Source organism: Scyliorhinus torazame, chromosome 17 (assembly GCF_047496885.1).
Source record: "Scyliorhinus torazame isolate Kashiwa2021f chromosome 17, sScyTor2.1, whole genome shotgun sequence".
Classification (NCBI taxonomy): domain Eukaryota; kingdom Metazoa; phylum Chordata; class Chondrichthyes; order Carcharhiniformes; family Scyliorhinidae; genus Scyliorhinus; species Scyliorhinus torazame.
Genome location: NC_092723.1, coordinates 87,302,672 through 87,321,345, shown reverse-complemented (window position 1 = coordinate 87,321,345; position 18,674 = coordinate 87,302,672). Strand labels below are relative to the sequence as shown.

General features: G+C 48.8%; 1 protein-coding gene across 2 annotated transcripts in view; it reads left to right on the top strand.

The window, feature by feature from the left end:
* Positions 1 to 18,674, top strand: part of LOC140393989 (myosin-binding protein H-like) — a 242,394-nt gene that overhangs the window by 40,898 nt on the left and 182,822 nt on the right. For both annotated transcript variants that reach the window (XR_011935798.1, XM_072480715.1), the window contains exon 7: positions 11,617 to 11,776. Coding sequence is in view for 1 of the 2 variants with exons in the window: in XM_072480715.1 (XP_072336816.1) it covers positions 11,617 to 11,776 (160 nt within the window). In the remaining variant the exon portion in view is untranslated. The remainder of the gene's footprint in view (positions 1 to 11,616; positions 11,777 to 18,674) is intronic.

Below are 18,674 nucleotides of genomic sequence, written 5' to 3'. Positions count from 1 at the left end.
TTATTGTCCACCCTGAATTGCCTTCAAGAAGGTGATGGTGAGCCCCTTTCTTGAACCGCTGCAGTTCATGTTGTGTAGGCAGACCCACAGGCTGCTCTCAATCATGAGCAAAATGATGGAAAGTGTCAACAGTGCTATTAACTGACACAGCAACAACCTGTTCGCCTATGCCAATTTGGTGTTTTGCCAGGGCCACTTGACTCGACCACACAAAAGCCTGGAGTGCACATTGTAGTACATAACCTACACAACACAAAGCAACATGAAATGAAATGAAAATCGCTTATTGTCACAAGTAGGCTTCAAATGAAGTTACTGTGAAAAGCCCCTAGTCGCCACATTCCGGCGCCTGTTTGGGGAGGCTGGTACGGGAATTGAACCGTGCTGCTGGCCTGCCTTCGTTTGCTTTCAAAGCCAACGATTTAGCCCTGTGCTAAACAGCCCCTGTTGGTTGTGGTTGATAGAGATCAATCATCTCAGTCCCAAGTGTTCCTCAGGGTCGTGTCCTCGGCCCTACCGTCTTCAGCTGCTTCATCAATGACCTTCTTCCAACATAAGGTCAGAAGTGGAGATGTTTGCTGATGACTATACAATGCTCAGCACCATTCATTATTCTTCAGATAATGAAGCAGTCCGTGTTCAAATGCAGCAAGACCTGGACGATATCTAGGCTTGGCGCCACACAAATGCCAGGCAATGAGCATCTTCTATAAGAGGGAATCAACCCATCACTCCTTGACATTCAATTAAATTACCATCACTGAATCCCCCACAGTCAACATCCTGGGGCTAACCATTGATCAGGAACTGAACTGGACCAGCCATATTAATACTGTGGCTACAAGAGCAGGTTAGAGACTAGGAATCCTGCAGTGAGTAACTCACCTCCAACCCCCCAAAGCCTGTTCACTATCTACAAGTCAGGAGTGTAATGGATTATCCTTCACTTGCCTGGATGAGTGCAGCTCCCTTCCACCTGTCCCCCTTCCAGCAACTTAAACATTCACGCACAGTGCCACCCATGTGTACCATCTACAAGATGCAATGCAGGAACTGACCAAGGCAACTTAGGCAGCACCTTCCAAACCCACGGCCACTACCATCTAGAAGGACAAAGGCAACAAATACCTGGGAACATCACCACCTGGAAGTTCCTCTCCAAGTCACTCACCACCCTGACTTGGAAATATGTCCCCGTTCCTTCACTGTTGCTGGCTCAAAATCCTGGAACTCCTTCCCTAACTGCACTGAGGGTGTACCTACACCACATGGACTGAAGGGCTCCAAGAAGGAAGCTCACCGTCACCTTCTGAAGGGCAAAGGGATGGGTAATAAATGTTGGTCTAGCCAGCACCGTCCATATCCCAATAATTTTTTTAAAATTTGTCTGCAGAGAATGGCTGCACTGGTTTCGGTTCCACCTCCACACCGTTACTGCCCCTGAGTGACAGCATCAACAAACACACTGTTAATTCTCACATGTACACTAATGATGTCCAGCTCCATCTCATTAACACCCCTCTCAACACCGCCACTCTCTCCAAATTATAAACTGCTTGTCTGACAACCGGGGCTTGAGCACAAAGATCAAGCTGACACTCAGTGAGTATGAAGGAGTGCTGCACTGTTGGAGGTACCACCTCTCAGCAGAAAAATTAAACTGCTGCTCCCTCAGATGGTTATAAAAGGGCCCATGCCACTATTTTGAAGAGCAGGGGAGTTCTACCTGGTGGCCTGGTCAATATTTAAGGAAGGATGTAAATGCGTAGGATGTGGTTCAGAGGAGGTTTACTGGATTGATACCTGGAATGAGCAGGTTGTCTTATGAGGAAAGTTTGGACAGGCTGGGCTTGTTTCCGCTGGTGTTTAGAAGAATGAGGGGGACTTGATTGAAGTTTATCAGATCCTGAATGGTATTGACAATGTGGAATGGATGTTTCCTCTTATGGGTGAGTACAGAACTAGTTTTAAAATTTGGGTCAGCCTTTTAGGACAGAGATGAGGAGAATTTTCTTCTCCCGAGGGTTGTGCGACTTTGGAACTGAATATTTTTAATGTGGAGGTAAATAAATTCATGTTAGGTAAGGGAATGAAAGGTTATCAGGAGTAGCTGGGAATGTGGAACTCAACACAAACAGATCAGCCATGATCTCATTGAATAGCAGGACAGGTACGAGGGGCCAAATGGCCTACTTGACTCCCCTTTTGTATGTTCAGAATATTTATTCGTCAACCAACATAACAAAGACATTTGATTTTTATCACATTGCTGTTTATGACAGCTGGATGTGTGAAAACTGGCTGCTACATTTCCTACATTTCAAAAGGATTAAATTGACCCTGAATCACTTTGTGACAACCAATAGCCTGAAAAGTGTTATAGAAACCTTTGCAATCTCTGGACTCGAACATTTAGCAGAACTAAAGACATGGCGGACAGTGATTTGATTATTCACTGCCAGAGCTGACTGAGTCCTACTCTCATCTGCTCACGATTCCAGGGTCATCCTCAAATGCAAAGATAACCTCTGCCTTCTTTTATCTACTGCAAACTATCTTCTTACACCCTCTTCCCTTCCACCCTCAGCTCCAACAATATGTGTAAGATCCTCATGGACGCCTTTGTTCCAAAGATTGACCATCTGATCAGCTGTTGCTGCCACATCCCTCCCCTCGACTAGCGCACATGACCAAACTTCCGTTAAGGTTGCTCTATGCCCTCATCTGAACTCGCATCTTCCTCTAGTCTCTCTCCTATCTTCCCTCAAGTCTGACCTCATCTTGTCCATGAGAGCCACTTGCTGCCCCCTCAGTCCTGTTACCACCAAGCTGCTGAATACCCTCCTGAATTACGGGCGAAATTCTCCGGAAACGGCGCGATGTCTGCCGACTGGCGCCCCAAACGGCGCCAATCAGGCGGGCATCGCGCCGCCCCAAAGGTGCGGAATGCTCCGCATCTTTGGGGGCCGAGCCCCAACATTGAGGTGCTAGGCCGACGCCGGAGGAATTTCCACACCGCCAGCTAGCGGAAAAGGCCTTTGTTGCCCCGCCAGCTGGCGCGGAAATGACATCCCCGGGGGGCGCATGCACGGGAGCGTCAGCGGCCGCTGACAGTTTCCCACGCATGCGCAGTGGAGACCGTGGCGGAGGCGGAAGGGAAAGTGTGCCCCCACGGCACAGGCCCGCCTGCGGATCGGTGGGCCCCGATCGTGGGCCAGGCCACCGTGGGGGCACCCCCCGGGGCCAGATCGCCCCGTGCCCCCCCAGGACCCCGGAGCCCACCCGCGCCACCTTGTCCCGCCGGTAAGGTAGGTGGTTCAATTTACGCCGGCGGGACAGGCAATTTATCGGCGGGACTTTGGCCCATCCGAGCTGGAGAATCGAGCCGGGGGGTCCCGCCAACCGGCGCGGCGCGATTCCCGCCCCCGCCGAATCTCCGGTGCCGGGGACTTTGGCAACCGGCGGGGGCGGGATTCACGCCAGCCCCCGGCGATTCTCCGACCAGGTGGGGGGTCGGAGAATTTCGCCCCACATGTCAGCCAATATTAATTTCCTCAGGTTCTGCCCCTCTCTCCTTTACACCTGCAAAATCATCCCTCACTCAAAAAAGCAATGCTGGACCCCTTGCAAACTATCACGTCATCTTCAAACTTCCCTTCCACTACAAAACTCTTGGACTGTTGTAGCTTCCCAAATTCGTGTCCATCTTTTCTGGAACTCCAATCAGGTTTCTGCCCAGTACTGAAATAACTTTTATGAAAATCACAAATAACATCCTATCTGATTATGACAAAAGTAAGCTTTCCCTGCTCATCCTTGTCAGCCTCTCTGCAGCCTTTAACATGCTTAACCACATCATTCTCTCTAACATCCTCTCCACTGCCATCCAGCTGGGTGGGACTGCTTCACCAGAATGCTTCCCTGTCTAATTGTAGCCAAAGAATCACTTGCAACAGATTCTCTTCCTACTCCAGCGCTGTGACCTCTGATGCCCCCCAAGGATCGATTCTGTTTCCTCCATTTCCCATCTATATGCTACCCCTCCACCTTAACTTGATGTTATCAAAACCCGACTGTCCATGTCCTTATTCAGATCTAGTTCTGTTCACCCATCACTGTTGTGCTCATTGACTGACATTGGCTCTCGGTCGAGCATTTCTTTCATTTTAAAATTCTCATCTTTGTTTTCAAATCCCTCTATGATCTTACACCCCCCACCCCCCCTTATCTCTATAATCTCCTCCAGCCCTCTGAGATAACTACAATCCTCCACTTTTGGCCTCCTGTACTGTCATGCTTTTATAATGATACAAGGGATATATAAGGGATTGTGTGAACATGTTGTGGGTTAATTTATTTAAACTAGGCACACGAGAACATATGTACATAGATAGAAAGTTTGAGAACATTAGCAGCAGAGCTGTGTGTCTTCTATTTTGCCCCAGGCCAAAGTGAAACTGAGAGAGGGCAGCACGGTAGCATAGTGGTTAGCACAGTTGCTTCGCAGCTCCAGGGTCCCAGGTTCAATTCCCGGCTTGGGTCACTGTCTGTGCGGAGTCTGCACCTTCTCCCCGTGTGTGCGTGGGTTTCCTCCGGGTGCTCCGGTTTCCTCCCACAGTCCAAAGATGTGCAGGTTAGGTGGATTGGACATGATAAATTGCCCAAAAAAGATTAGATGGGGTTATGGGGATAGGGTGGAGGCGTGAGCTTAAGTAGGTGCTCTTTCCAAGGGCGGTGCGGACTCGATGGGCCGAATGGCTTCCTTCTGCACTGCAAATTCTACGAAACTATGACACACTTCATTTCTAATGAAGCCATGCTGCTGTCCTTTATGACATCCCCTTTCTTTTTAAATATACTCCCCCCCTCCCCCCCCTACATGCCTCACACGTCTAAGCGGTGATTCAATGTTATTGTTCATACTCGCCCAATAGACTGTCTCTCTTGAGCTTTCTCGTCCGAGCTATGCCCATGAGTGAGTGATGAAGTTGTTGAAGAAAATCAGGTTGCAAAGATTCTTGAATGATGACCTGCCTGCCTTTAAAAGTAACTCCTGGAAGATGTCTGCTTGTCCTAGTAAGGCCAGAATGGTCCCACGTATTTGTGGACTTGTTGAATTGAACTAGGCCATCCTTCAATTAGGGTTTCCCACAGTTTATGCAGGATGGAATTTTACAACCTCAGACCAGAGCCCAACAATGGCTCGGATACTGGACAGAATCCCCAATATTTTATTTTGTAAGACTGTGAGGGAAGGACACCTCGCTCCAGGAGTAATTTCACACAAAAGAGGGATATGGGATATTGAAACAAACTTTATTACTAACACAATATTAAAATATCCTCAACATCAGACCAGACAAATAACTTACAGTTAGCCCTTAAACAATGCTATTCAATGCAGTGAATACAGTAACCCTTAAGTGCTATCTTTATTCCCACTCAAACAACAAAAAGAACCATCTCTGCTCTTAATCCACTGTTAAATGCAGTTAGCATTTAGGAATACCTGCTTTACAAAGATGTCCTCTGAGACTGTGTTTTAAAGAAAATACCTGAATCCTATCAGATCCATGCAGAATCTCTGGCTGTATTTCTTCAGAAGCTTGTTTCAGCTCTGCTTCTAATCACACAAGTCTGAACTGTTTGGAAAGAAACTGCTAATCTGTCTACAGCCACATCTTGAACTGAATTGAGTGAGAGCAGGTGCTTGGCTTCTGCTTACAGTTCCATCTAAAACTCCACTGAAACTTTTTTCTGCAAAATGCCTGATATCTCAGCTCTGCCCAGTAATGATATCATCTTATCATCTTACCAAGCTGAAATGTAATTAACTCCACAGGGACCCCCACCCCCCTCCACCCCCGCCAATCCAAACAAAACTTTATTAGCCCAAGCTTTTTATGTTGCCTTAATTGCCTCTGGCTCTCAAAACCTTTCAAACACACTATTGCAGCAGTCACACACACACACACACTAATCCCGGCCTTTAACCCTTACTGCACCAAACACATATAATACAATGCATCTGAAATTCCTACATTCATCACAGAGTACTCTCCAGGTTTGTGTCTTCAAAGCTTTTCTGTGCAATAACCACTTTGTGATTTCAATGCTCTCTGATGCTGCAAATTCATTGTGTTCTGATCAAAATGTCCAGGGTCTCTTTCTGTGTAGCACAGTCTCAGGCTGTTCACCATGTCATGCCTGCATTTAATCTCTCTGTCAGGCTGCTTGACCACTGCTGATCACAAAATGACATAAAGACACCAATCACGCATAAAGCATTGTAGTAACACGTTGTGGGTGGGTTTATTTATTTAAACTAGGTACATGAGAACATATTTACATGGATTAAAAAGCCTGAAGATATCAGCAGTAGGGCTGTGTGTGCTGTGCTCTGATCGCAGGACAAAGTGAAACTGAGATTAAATCACATTACACACGTCCCATCTCGTGATGTCATGCAGCTATTCCTTAAAGGCATATTTAAGCAGGTACAGGGCACAGAGACACACCGCCACCTGGAATGTAGCGACTCGGAGCTTTTCACAGTAACTTCATACTTGTCGCAATAAAAGGTTATTATTATTATTATACCAATTCAAATGCTCCAACATAGAACATTACAGCGCAGTACAGGCCCTTCGGCCTTCGATGTTGCGCCGACCTGTGAAACCACTCTAAAGCCCATCTACACTATTCCCTTATCATCCATATGTCTATCCAATGACCATTTGAATGCCCTTAGTGTTGGCGAGTCCACTACTGTTGCAGGCAGGGCATTCCACGCCCTTACTATTCTCTGAGTAAAGAACCTACCTCTGACATCTGTCCTATATCTATCTCCCCTCAATTTAAAGCTATGTCCCCTCATGCTAGACATCACCATCCGAGGAAAAAGGCTCTCACTGTCCACCCTAGCCACTCCTCTGATCATCTTGTATGCCTCAATTAAGTCACCTCTTAACCTTCTTCTCTCTAACGAAAACAACCTCAAGTCCCTCAGCCTTTCCTCATAAGATCTTCCCTCCATACCAACAAAAAGGAAGGACGGTAAAAAGAAGGAAAATCGACCGTGGATATCTAAGGAAATAAGGGAGAGTATCAAATTGAAGGAAAAAACATACAAAGTAGCAAAGATCAGTGGGAGACTAGAGGACTGGGAAATCTTTAGGGGGCAACAGAAAGCTACTAAAAAAGCTATAAAGAAGAGTAAGATAGATTATGAGAGTAAACTTGCTCAGAATATAAAAACAGATAGTAAAAGTTTCTACAAATACATAAAACAAAAAAGAGTGGCTCAGGTAAATGTTGGTCCTTTAGAGGATGAGAAGGGAGATTTAATAATGGGAGATGAGGAAATGGCTGAGGAACTGAACAGGTTTTTTGGGTCGGTCTTCACAGTGGAAGACACAAATAACATGCCAGTGACTGATGGAAATGAGGCTATGACAGGTGAGGACTTTGAGAGGATTGTTATCACCAAGGAGGTAGTGATGGGCAAGCTAATGGGGCTAAAGGTAGACAAGTCTCCTGGACCTAATGGAATGCATCCCAGAGTGCTAAAAGAGATGGCTAGGGAAATTGCAAATGCACTAGTGATAATTTACCAAAATTCACTTGACTCTGGGGTGGTCCCGGCAGATTGGAAATTAGCAAACGTGACACCACTGTTTAAAAAAGGAGGTAGGCAGAAAGCGGGTAATTATAGGCCAGTGAGCTTAACTTCGGTAGTAGGGAAGATGCTGGAATCTATCATCAAGGAAGAAATAGCGAGGCATCTGGATGGAAATTGTCCAATTGGACGGACGCAGCATGGGTTCATAAAGGGCAGGTCGTGCCTAACTAATTTAGTGGAATTTTTTGAGGACATTAACAGTGCGGTAGATAACGGGGAGCCAATGGATGTGGTATATCTGGATTTCCAGAAAGCCTTTGACAAGGTGCCACACAAAAGGTTGTTGCATAAGATAAAGATGCATGGCAGGGGAAAGTAGTAGCATGGATAAAGGATTGGTTAATTAATAGAAAGCAAAGAGTGGGGATTAATGGGTGTTTCTCTGGTTGGCAATCAGTAGCTAGTGGTGTCCCTCGGGGATCAGTGTTGGGCCCACAACTGTTCACAATTTACATAGATGATTTGGAGTTGGGGACCAAGGGCAATGTGTCCAAGTTTGCAGACGACACTAAGATAAGTGGTAAAGCAAAAAGTGCAGAGGATACTGGAAGTCTGCAGAGGGATTTGGATAGGCTAAGTGAATGGGCTAGGGTCTGGCAGATGGAATACAAAGTTGACAAATGTGAGGTTATCCATTTTGGTAGGAATAACAGCAAAAGGGATTATTATTTAAATGATAAAATATTAAAACATGCTCCTGTGCAGAGAGACCTGGGTGTGCTAGTGCATGAGTCGCAAAAAGTTGGTTTTCAGGTGCAACAGGTGATTAAGAAGGCAAATGGAATTTTGTCCTTCGTTGCTAGAGGGATGGAATTTAAGACTAGGGAGGTTCTGCTGCAATTGTATAAGGTGTTAGTGAGGCCACACCTGGAGTATTGTGTTCAGTTTTGGTCTCCTTACTTGAGAAAGGACGTACTGGCACTGGAGGGTGTGCAGAGGAGATTCACTAGGTTAATCCCAGAGCTGAAGGGGTTGGATTACGAGGAGAGGTTGAGTAGACTGGGACTGTACTCGTTGGAATTTAGAAGGATGAGGGGGGATCTTATAGAAACATATAAGATTATGAAGGGAATAGATAGGATAGATGCGGGCAGGTTGTTTCCACTGGCGGGTGAAAGCAGAACTAGGGGGCATAGCCTCAAAATAAGGGGAAGTAGATTTAGGACTGAGTTTAGGGGGAACTTCTTCACCCAAAGGGTTGTGAATCTATGGAATTCCTTGCCCAGTGAAGCAGTAGAGGCTCCTTCATTAAATGTTTTTAAGATAAATATAGATCGTTTTTTGAAGAATAAAGGGATTAAGGGTTATGGTGTTCGGGCCTGAAAGTGGAGCTGAGTCCACAAAAGATCAGCCATGATCTCATTGAATGGTGGAGGAGGCTCGAGGGGCCAGATGGCCTACTCCTGCTCCTAGTTCTTATGTTCATACCAGGCAACATTCTGGTAAATCACCTCTGCACCCTTTCCAATACTTCCACATCCTTCCTATAATGCGGCGACCAGAATTGCACGCAATACTCCAAATGCGGCCGCACCAGAGTTTTGTACAGCTGCAACATGACCTCATGGCTCCGAAACTCAATCCCTCTACCAATAAAAGCTACCATACCGTACGCCTTCTTAACAACCCTCTCAACCTGGGTGGCAACTTTCAGGGATCTATGTCCATGGACACCGAGATCTCTCTGCTCATCCACACTGCCAAGAATCTTACCATTAGCCCAGTACTGTGTCTTCCTGTTATTCCTTCCAAAATGAATCACCTCACACTTTTCTGCATTAAACTCCATTTGCCACCTCTCAGCCCAGCTCTGCAGCTTATCTATGTCCCTCTGTAACTTGTAACATCCTTCTGCACTGTCCACAACTCCACCGACTTTAGTGTCATCTGCAAATTTACTCACCCATCCTTCTACGCCCTCCTTCAGGTCATTTATAAAAATGACAAACAGCAGTGGCCCCAAAACAGATCCTTGTGGTACACCACTAGTAACTGGACTCCAGTCTGAACATTTCCCATCAACCACCACCCTTTGTCTTCTTCCAGCTAGCCAATTTCTGATCCAAACTGCTAAATCACCCTGAATCCCATGCCTCCGTATTTTCTGCAGTAGCCTACATTTTAGAACCTTATCAAATGCTTTACTGAAATCCATATACACCACATCAACTGCTTTACCCTTATCCACCTGTTTGGTCACCTTCTCAAAGAACTCAATAAGGTTTGTGAGGCACGACCTACCCTTCACAAAACCGCGTTGACTATCTCTAATCAAATTATTCCTTTCCAGATGATTATACATCCTATCTCTTATAAACCTTTCCAAGATTTTGCCCACAACAGAAGTAAGGCTCACTGGTCTATAGTTACCGGGGTTATCTCTACTCCCCTTCTTGAACAAGGGGACAACATTTGCTATCCTCCAGTCTTCTGGCACTATTCCTGTAGACAAAGGTGACTTAAAGATCAAAGCCAAAACATTGGTGCCATTCGACTGCCTGACCCGAAGCTCTGGAATTCCCACCACAACCCTTTCCATTTTCACTTTTCAACTTCCTTAAAGCCTACCAAATATTTGGTCGTATACCGTGGCTCAGTTTCAAATTTTTTTCTGAGGCCCCTGTGAAGCACCTTGGGATATTTTGTTATGTTAGAGAATGCTATAAGAATGCAGCTTGTTGTTGTTACTCTTTCCCTTTCCAGTAATGATTTTACTCTCTTTTGAAAGTTATTATTGAATCTTCCCTTCAGGCAGCACCTTCCAGATCACAACCACACATTGTGTAAATACTTCCTCATCTGTCAGTTCGCAAGAAAGGACCTGAAATGTGAACTTTCTTTCTCTCCCCACAGATGCTGCCAGATTTGCTGATTATTTCCAGCATTGTCTATTTATGTTTCAGTTTTCCAGTATTCACAGTAGTTTATGTTTATTTCCTGGTGTTAATTCGGGTTCTTTAACTAACCAGTCACATTTATCAGCAGAAACAGTTTCTCCTTCTTTATTCTATGAAAACCCTTCATAATTTTCAACACCTCAAACAAATTTCCCCTTAATCTTCGCTGCTCTACGGAGAATGATCACAAAAGACCATAAGATATAGGAGCAGAATTAGGCCACTCGGCCCATCGAGTCTGCTCCACCATTCAATCATGGCTGATAAAATTCTCATCCCCATTCTCCTGCCTTCTCTCCATAACCCCTGATCCCCTTATTGATCAAGAACCTATCTATCTCTGTCTTAAAGACACTCAGTGATTTGGCCTCCACAGCCTTCTGTGGCAAAGAGTTCCACAGATTCACCACCCTCTGGCTGAAGAAATTCCTCCTCATCTCTGTTTTAAAAGATCGTCCCTTTAGTCTGAGATTGTGCCCTCAGGTTCTAGTTTTTCCAACAAGTGGAAACATCCTTTCCACATCCACTCTGTCCAGGCCTCGCACTATCTTGTAAGTTTAAATGAGATCCCTCCTCTAAACTCCAAGTACAAACCCGGAGTCCTCAACCGTTCCGCATATGACAAGTTCTTCATTCCAGGGATCATTCTTATGAACCTCCTCTGGACCCTTTCCAAGACCAGCGCATCCTTCCTTAGATACGGGGCCCTAAACTGCTCACAATACTCCAAATGGGGTCTGTCCAGAGTCCTATACAGCCTCAGAAGTACATCCCTGGCCTTGTATTCTAGTCCTCTCGACATGAATGCTAACATTGCATTTGCCTTCCTAACCGCCGACTGAACCTGCACGTTAACCTTGGGAGAATCATGAACAAGTACTCCCAAGTCCCTTTGTGCTTCTGATTCCCTAAGCATTCCCCATTTAGGGAATCCCAATTACGCCAGTCTGCCCACTTAGTCGCACCATTATCAATGTGTCCTGACATGCACTGGTGACTGATGTCTGCTTTTCCCTCCTTCTCTTCCATTTCTGACAGGAATGGTTCACCGTGCTGGAGAAGTGCCATCCCTGCTCCTACACCGTCTCCGACCTGGTGATGGGCAATCGTTACAACTTCCGAGTCTTCTCCGAGAATTTGTGTGGACTGAGTGAGACAGCGGCACAATGCAAGGACACCGCCTTCATTCCCAAAATAAGTGAGTGTTCAGCCAGTGTAAAACAACCAGATGGCCCCCTGAGGCTCAGCAATGCCCACCTGATCGAGTGTCAGTCAAAGGGGTAACAGGATCGAAAGGGGAATAGTGAGAAACGGGACCCACTCGTGGTTTTAGTGCAGGTGGGTTAGCTGGTAGCCAATAAACTGCTCTGAGAAGGCAGCTCAATCACTGAAGGAAGGTAAGTGCTCTGTCAACTAGTTTTATTTTGAATTCAAAGAGAATGTCAATCCTAGCAGGTAAAAGGAGTAGAGTAAGCTGGATTGATTTGTTAAGAACCGGATAGCACTGTTTGTGGAAGATTGTAATGTCCCCTCCCCCAACACCCCCAACACCCCCACCCACATCTCAGCACTGTCCAGCTACCACCCTTTCCAAAACAGTGTGTGTCTGTATGTGCGTGTGTCTGTATGTGCGTGTGTCTGTATGTGCGTGTGTCTGCATGTGCGTGTGTCTGCATGTGTGTGTGTCTGCATGTGCATGTGTCTGCGTGTGCGTGTGTCTGTGTGTGCGTGTGTCTGTATGTGCGTGTGTGTGTGCGTGTGTCTGTGCGTGTGTCTGTGTGTGTGAGAGTGTGCGTGCGCAATTCTCCAGAAAGATTTCTAAAGGGGCTGGTTTAGCACACTGGGCTAAGTAGCTGGCTTTTAAAGCAGACCAAGGCAGGCCAGCAGCACGGTTCAATTCCCGTATAAGCCTCCCCGAACAGGCGCTGGAATGTGGCGACCATGGGCTTTTCACAGAAGCTTTGAAGACTACCTGTGACAATAAGCAATATCTATCTACCTATCTAAATGTACTAGTGAGCAGGAACTGCCACGAGCTTCCAGGCGCTCGGCACAGCGAGGCCAGCAACGCTATTCAACATTCATTGGTCCACTTAAAGAGGCCCCATGGGCTTCTTACCGCAAATGAAGGTTCGCCAGCTAATTGGCCAGGATCTGCGTGGGGCCTCTGGGCCACGTGCTGGTGTTCCTGGTCGTGTCATTGTAAGTGGTCCAAGTGGCGGTGTATCTCTGTGCCCTGCACCTGGATTGCGTAGAAGACTGGCCCTGTCGTGTGGAGGACTGTCCCAATGATCCATGTGACTCCGGTCCCGAAGTTCCTCACATAAACCACATGAGTGACGGTGAGAATCCATCTCTGATGGACCCGCGCCCCGATGTCAGAGTGGACGAGGCTGACGCATCTGGAGTCGGCACCCCATCAGTAACCCTGCTGGTGCGATGCCAGTTGTGGCGTGAGGCGTCGTACAATATCTGAAAAGAAACCTCGCCAACCACGTTTCCCAAGACCCTGAGGTCATCTTCCTTATGGCTCTCTTGAACTTTGTACCGCTCATTCGGCTAACCCTTTGGAGGTGGTAAGGGGCCTTCCGTACGTGCCTAATGCCATTCGCGGCCATGAACGAAACAAACTCCTGGCTTGTGAAGGCCACCCCATTGTCGGACACCAGGACGTGGAGCAGGTCTCAATCTGTTTGTTGGTGCTCGAGTGGTCACTGTGGGGACCCGGTGTACTTCCAGCGGGACCAAGGTTTCCCAGGTCACTCCTAGGAGTGCATCGGTGCCTTCTGGTGTTCCCAGCATGGAGTGCAATTTTGGCGCCACCGATCGATCTCGGCATCCAGTTCGGGCCACGTATCTGCGCGCCAACATTTTCACCTTGGCCATTATGGAGGTCTTTCAACAGGGGCGCAAGTCCAAGTTCAGGTACGACCACTCACATCTCCCATAGGAAGACACTCATCTCGGGTAGCTTGGCGGCTTGGGCCCTCAGCCCATCTGGTAATGCCTTATGTTGGGCTCCTCATTGGACCATATGTCAGACCCTCAACAATTCTGGGTCGGTCTGTGTCCATTCTCTGATATGAGCTGTGAAGTGTTGGGTACTCTGAGACACAGACGAACCAACACTGTTGCGATTGGTACAACGCAGTTTTATTTCTTTTAATTATTTATATAACAAACTCTGGTACTCAGCACATGGTGACAGTCTGAGTGGCTGGCAATGAGGTCTGTGCCCTGAGCCGTCTCCTGCTGGACTGCCCAGGAAGTGTTGTGTTCCTTGTTTTGTATTGTGTATGCTCTTGTCTGTGATTGGCTGTCGTGTTGTGTGTGCTAATTGGTCCGTTGATCTGTCCATCATTATGTATGTATGTATGTGCTGTGATGTTCACTTGAATATCATGACATCCCCCCTTTTTTACAAGATTATGTGCCTACGTGGTTATAAATAGAGATGTGTACTGAGTGCAGCTAAGTGTGTGTGTGTGTGTGTGTGTAATATTTACAGCATGTACATGGGGCTTAACTATATACAAGGGGCGATGTCGGGTGTGACATAATAACGAGGTTGTACCATAACAAAGAACGGGGAAATGTGGAACGATAAAACAAATTCCTGTAACGATAAGAACATAAACATGTTAAAACAATGGTTGCATGAGTTCAACGTGTGAACAGTCTCATAAGTCCAGTCTAGTAGGTGGGCGACGAATTTGGGTTGACCGCCTCAAGGGTGGGTCTGGAACCACCGGCTGAGGTGCGGGCCTGGCCACGGGCGGCGACGGAAGGGGCATGGTAGCAGGCAGCTCCACGAAGTCTCTATCAGGAACCACAGGAGGACACGGCGTCAGTGTAAGGTCTCGTTGTGAGCGTGGAAGTAGGCGAAGAGCCCGGCGATTGCGCCTACGCACGGATCCATCAGGCATGCGAACCAGGAACGAGCGGGAGCCACGCGTCGGAGAACTTCGGCAGGTGCTGACCAGCCACCTTCTGGTAGGTGGATGTGGACTTCGTCTCCAGGGGCCAGGGCGGGAAGATCAGTTGCCCGCGTGTCATATGACCTCTTCTGGCGACCGCGCTGCAGTTGCATCCTGTGCAGTACCGGAGCATGGTTTATTGTTGGTGCCAGGATGGAAGGCACAGTGGTCCTGAGGGCGCGTCCCATCAGCACCTAGGCTGGTGAGAGACCAGTGGCTAGTGGGGCCGAGCGATAGGCCAGCAGGGCGAGGCAGAAATCTGATCCGGCAGCAGCAGCCTTGCAGAGGAGCCGCTTGACAATGTGAACGCCCTTCTCCGCCTTTCCATTGGACTGGGGGTGCAGAGGGCTAGGCGTCACGTGTGTAAAGCCATACGAGGCAGCAAACGATGACCATTCCTGGCTGGCGAAACAGGGCCCATTGTCTGACATGACAGTCATCGGAATGCCGTGGCGAGCAAAGGTGTCTTTGCAAGCCCTTATGTCAGCAGACAACATCAAATCGTGCAGGCGTATGACTTCTGGGTAGTTGGAGAAGTAGTCAACGATGATGACATAGTCCCTGCCGAGCGCGTGAAATAGGTCGACACCCACCTTCGCCCAGGGGTACATCACCAGCTCATGGGGCAGAAGCGTTTCAGGAGGTTGCGCCGGCTGAAACCTTTAGCAGGTGGGACAGTTGAGCACCATGTTGGCAATATCGTCACTGATGCCCGGCCAGTATACCGCCTCTCGGGCCCTCCGTCTGCACTTCTCGACCCCCAGGTGGCCTTCGTGTAGTTGGTCGAGAACCAGCTTGTGCATGCTGTGCGGAATCACAATCCGGTCCAGCTTCAGAAGGACACCATCAATGACGGCCAGGTAGTCTTGGACATTGTCGAACTGCGGGCACTGCCCTTTGAGCCACCCTCCCGACATGTGGCGCATCACATGTTGTAGAAGGGGGTCAGCCACAGTCTCTCGGCGAATACGGGCCAGACTGGAGTCGTCAGCTGGCAGATTTGCCGATGTGAAGGCCACCTGCGCCTCGACCTGACATACGAACCCCTCCGAATCTGGCGGCGTGCTCACTGCTCTGGATAGGGCATCCGCCACGATGAGGTCCTTCCCTGGAGTGTAGACCAGTTGGAAGTCGTACCTCCTGAGTTTAAGTAGGATGCGCTGGAGGCGAGGGGTCATCTCGTTCAGGTCCTTGTTTATGATGTTGACCAGGGGGCGGTGGTCAATTTCGACAATGAACCGGGGAAGACCATACACATAATCATGGAACTTGTCTAAACCGGTTAGCAAGCCCAGGCACTCCTTTTCGATCTGCGCGTAGCGCTGCTCTGTGGGGGTCATGGCTCGCGATGCATAGGCAACTGGGGCCCATGACGCCGTGTCATCCCGCTGTAGGAGCACTGCTCCAATGCCGGACTGGCTGGTATCAGTCGAGATTTTGGTGGCACAAGACGTGTCAAAAAACGCCAATACCGGTGCAGTGGTGAGTTTGAATTTGAGCTCCTCCCATTCCAGCTGGTGTGTGTGTTGCCACTGGAACTCTGTGGACTTTTTGACGAGGTGGCGCAGAGCTGTCGTGTGGGAGGCAAGGTTGGGAATGAACTTCCCCAGGAAGTTGACCATGCCAAGGAATGGTCTGCTTTGTTGTCTGCCGGCTGCGGCATGGCTGTGATGGCGCTCACCTTGTCTGCATCCGGACGGACCCCTGACCGGGAAATATGGTCCCCCAGGAACTTCAGCTCGGTTTGGCAAAAGGAATACTTGGCTCGGTTGAGGCGCAGGCCGTTTTCCCGTATGCGGGCAAAAACGCGTTGGAGACGATATATGTGCTCCTGTGGTGTGGTGGACCAGATGATGACGTCGTCCACGTATATGCGCACCCCTTCGATGCCTTCCATCATCTGCTCCATGATCCTATGAAAGACCTCGGATGCCGAGATGATGCCAAATGGCATCCGGTTGTAGCAGAACCTGACGAAAGGGGTATTGAAGGTGCACAGCTTTCGGCTGGAGGGATCGAGTTGGATCTGCCAAAACCCCTTAGAGGCATCCAGTTTTGTAATTATTTTCGCCTGGGCCATTTCACTGGTGATTTCCTCCCATTTGGGTATGGGATAATGTTCCCTCATGATATTGTTATTGAGGTCTTTTGGGTCAATACATATCCGGAGCTCACCGGAGGGCTTCTTGACACACACCATGGAGCTGCCCCAAGGCGTGGGCTCCATGACCCTGGATAGGACCCCTTAGTCCTGGAGATCCTGCAGCTGCTGCTTGAGGCGGTCTTTAAGTGGCGCAGGAACCCTGCGATTGTGCGTGAATGACCGGGATGGCGTCTGGTTTGAGGCGAATTTGGTAGGTGTATGGCAGTGTTCCCATGCCCTCGAATGCCTCCTGGTTGTGGGCGAGGAACGATTGGAGCTGTGCGTTGAACTCTGCATCCGGGAAGTCTGAAGTGCCGTCTGGAGAGAGTGGGACCACAACCCTCCCTTCAACCCCCCCCCCAACTCTTCCTTCAAATTCCCTCCGCCTCCCACCACTGTGAACCACGCGTGTGGCTAACGATGTTCTCCGCAGGAGAAGCTATCCCAGAATCACTGGGAGAGGGCCCAGACTGGCGGTGGTGCGCCAGACTTACGAATCCTCACCACCTTCAAGGAACGGGCCCTGCAGGTGACGAGGTGGCTGGGGACTGAACGGTCGCCAACCTGGAGGTTGGCGGAAGCTGCAGAGGTGAGGAACCATTGGGCCCCCAGCCGAGGGACCTGTCAAACGTGAGTTATTGCCATACTGACTGACCCATCCCTCCCACTGACCACATGTCCATTCTCCCGCAGGTCCTCCAGCCGACGGCGCCGGCCCATCCCGGGTGGCCCCTCTCCAGCTCCAGAACACCTCGGTCGGGAACTCCGAGGAAGACACAATCGATGCATCACAGGTGTCATCCCCACCCTCCACCAGCGCAGATACACGAACCTCGGTGGGAAATATTTGTCAGCCTTCGGGGCACAATCTGGTGAGCACCACACAGTTGCTGATGCCCATCAGGTAGAGGCAGGAACCCCCAGGCGAGACAGCAGTCAGAGGTCTGCTGGATCCCAGGACCCAGGTGGGTCCCAGCCAGATGCTGAGCCTCTGGTACAGCTTTACCCGGAGCTGATGGAGACGTTAGGGAGTGACCAGGACATTCAGAGGGAGATGTCAGCGACACTCCAGCAGTCCATAGCCACTTGACAGAGTCACAGAGGCTGTGGGCGCAGGAGATGTCGCTGGCAGTGCGTGGCACCTAGGCCAAACACTGCTAGGGTGGCGACCGTGGAGGAGAACCTGGTGCACAACTAGGAGGCAGGCTGTGGAGGTCACAGCTGACCACCACAAAGCAAGCGACCCTCCGGGAGGTGTGCTGCAGGGCACCACTGGAGCGATCAAGGCATCGGAACCGCATCTTGAGCAGGCCGATGCACCGCTCATCTGGTGGCCGCATGGGGCTTGCGGTAGCAGGTCTCCACTTCGGTGTCCAGCCTATGTACTGGTGTCATTAGCCAGGTCCTCAGCAGATACTCCTTATTCCCCAAGAGTCAGCCGCCCATCCTGGGGTGGTCCTGAAGAGGAGTGCGTGCACACATGTGCATGATCTTCATGTGGTGGTCGAGCTGTATGTTCAGGGAGTGGAAGCCCTTTATGTTAATGTAGGGCTCGCACAGATGGCCCAGTGAGTGCAGGGCAACATGTGCCATCCACTACCTGTAACGATATCTAGTATATAATCTTCGTATTGTTATGGGCCAGGGTTTAGAGAACCCCAAAGTGTATCATGGAGTTCACCTGACCCACAACTTTTAATAGATTGTGGTATGGGGAGCACACGGCCCACTCTACAGGTGTGGTACAGCAGAAATGGAAAAGTATTTTTTAAAGCAAAACAATGTTTATTCTATGAACTCAAGTTAACCTTTTTAAAACACACAGTGAACATCTTAGCAACCATCAATTCAAATACAACCCCCAAAGAATACAACACTAAGTAATCCTTAATAACTTCCAAAACAACATCCAGAAGGGAAACACCTTTTAACAGAAGCACATTAGGTTTACATTCACTACTGAGAACATTTATAAT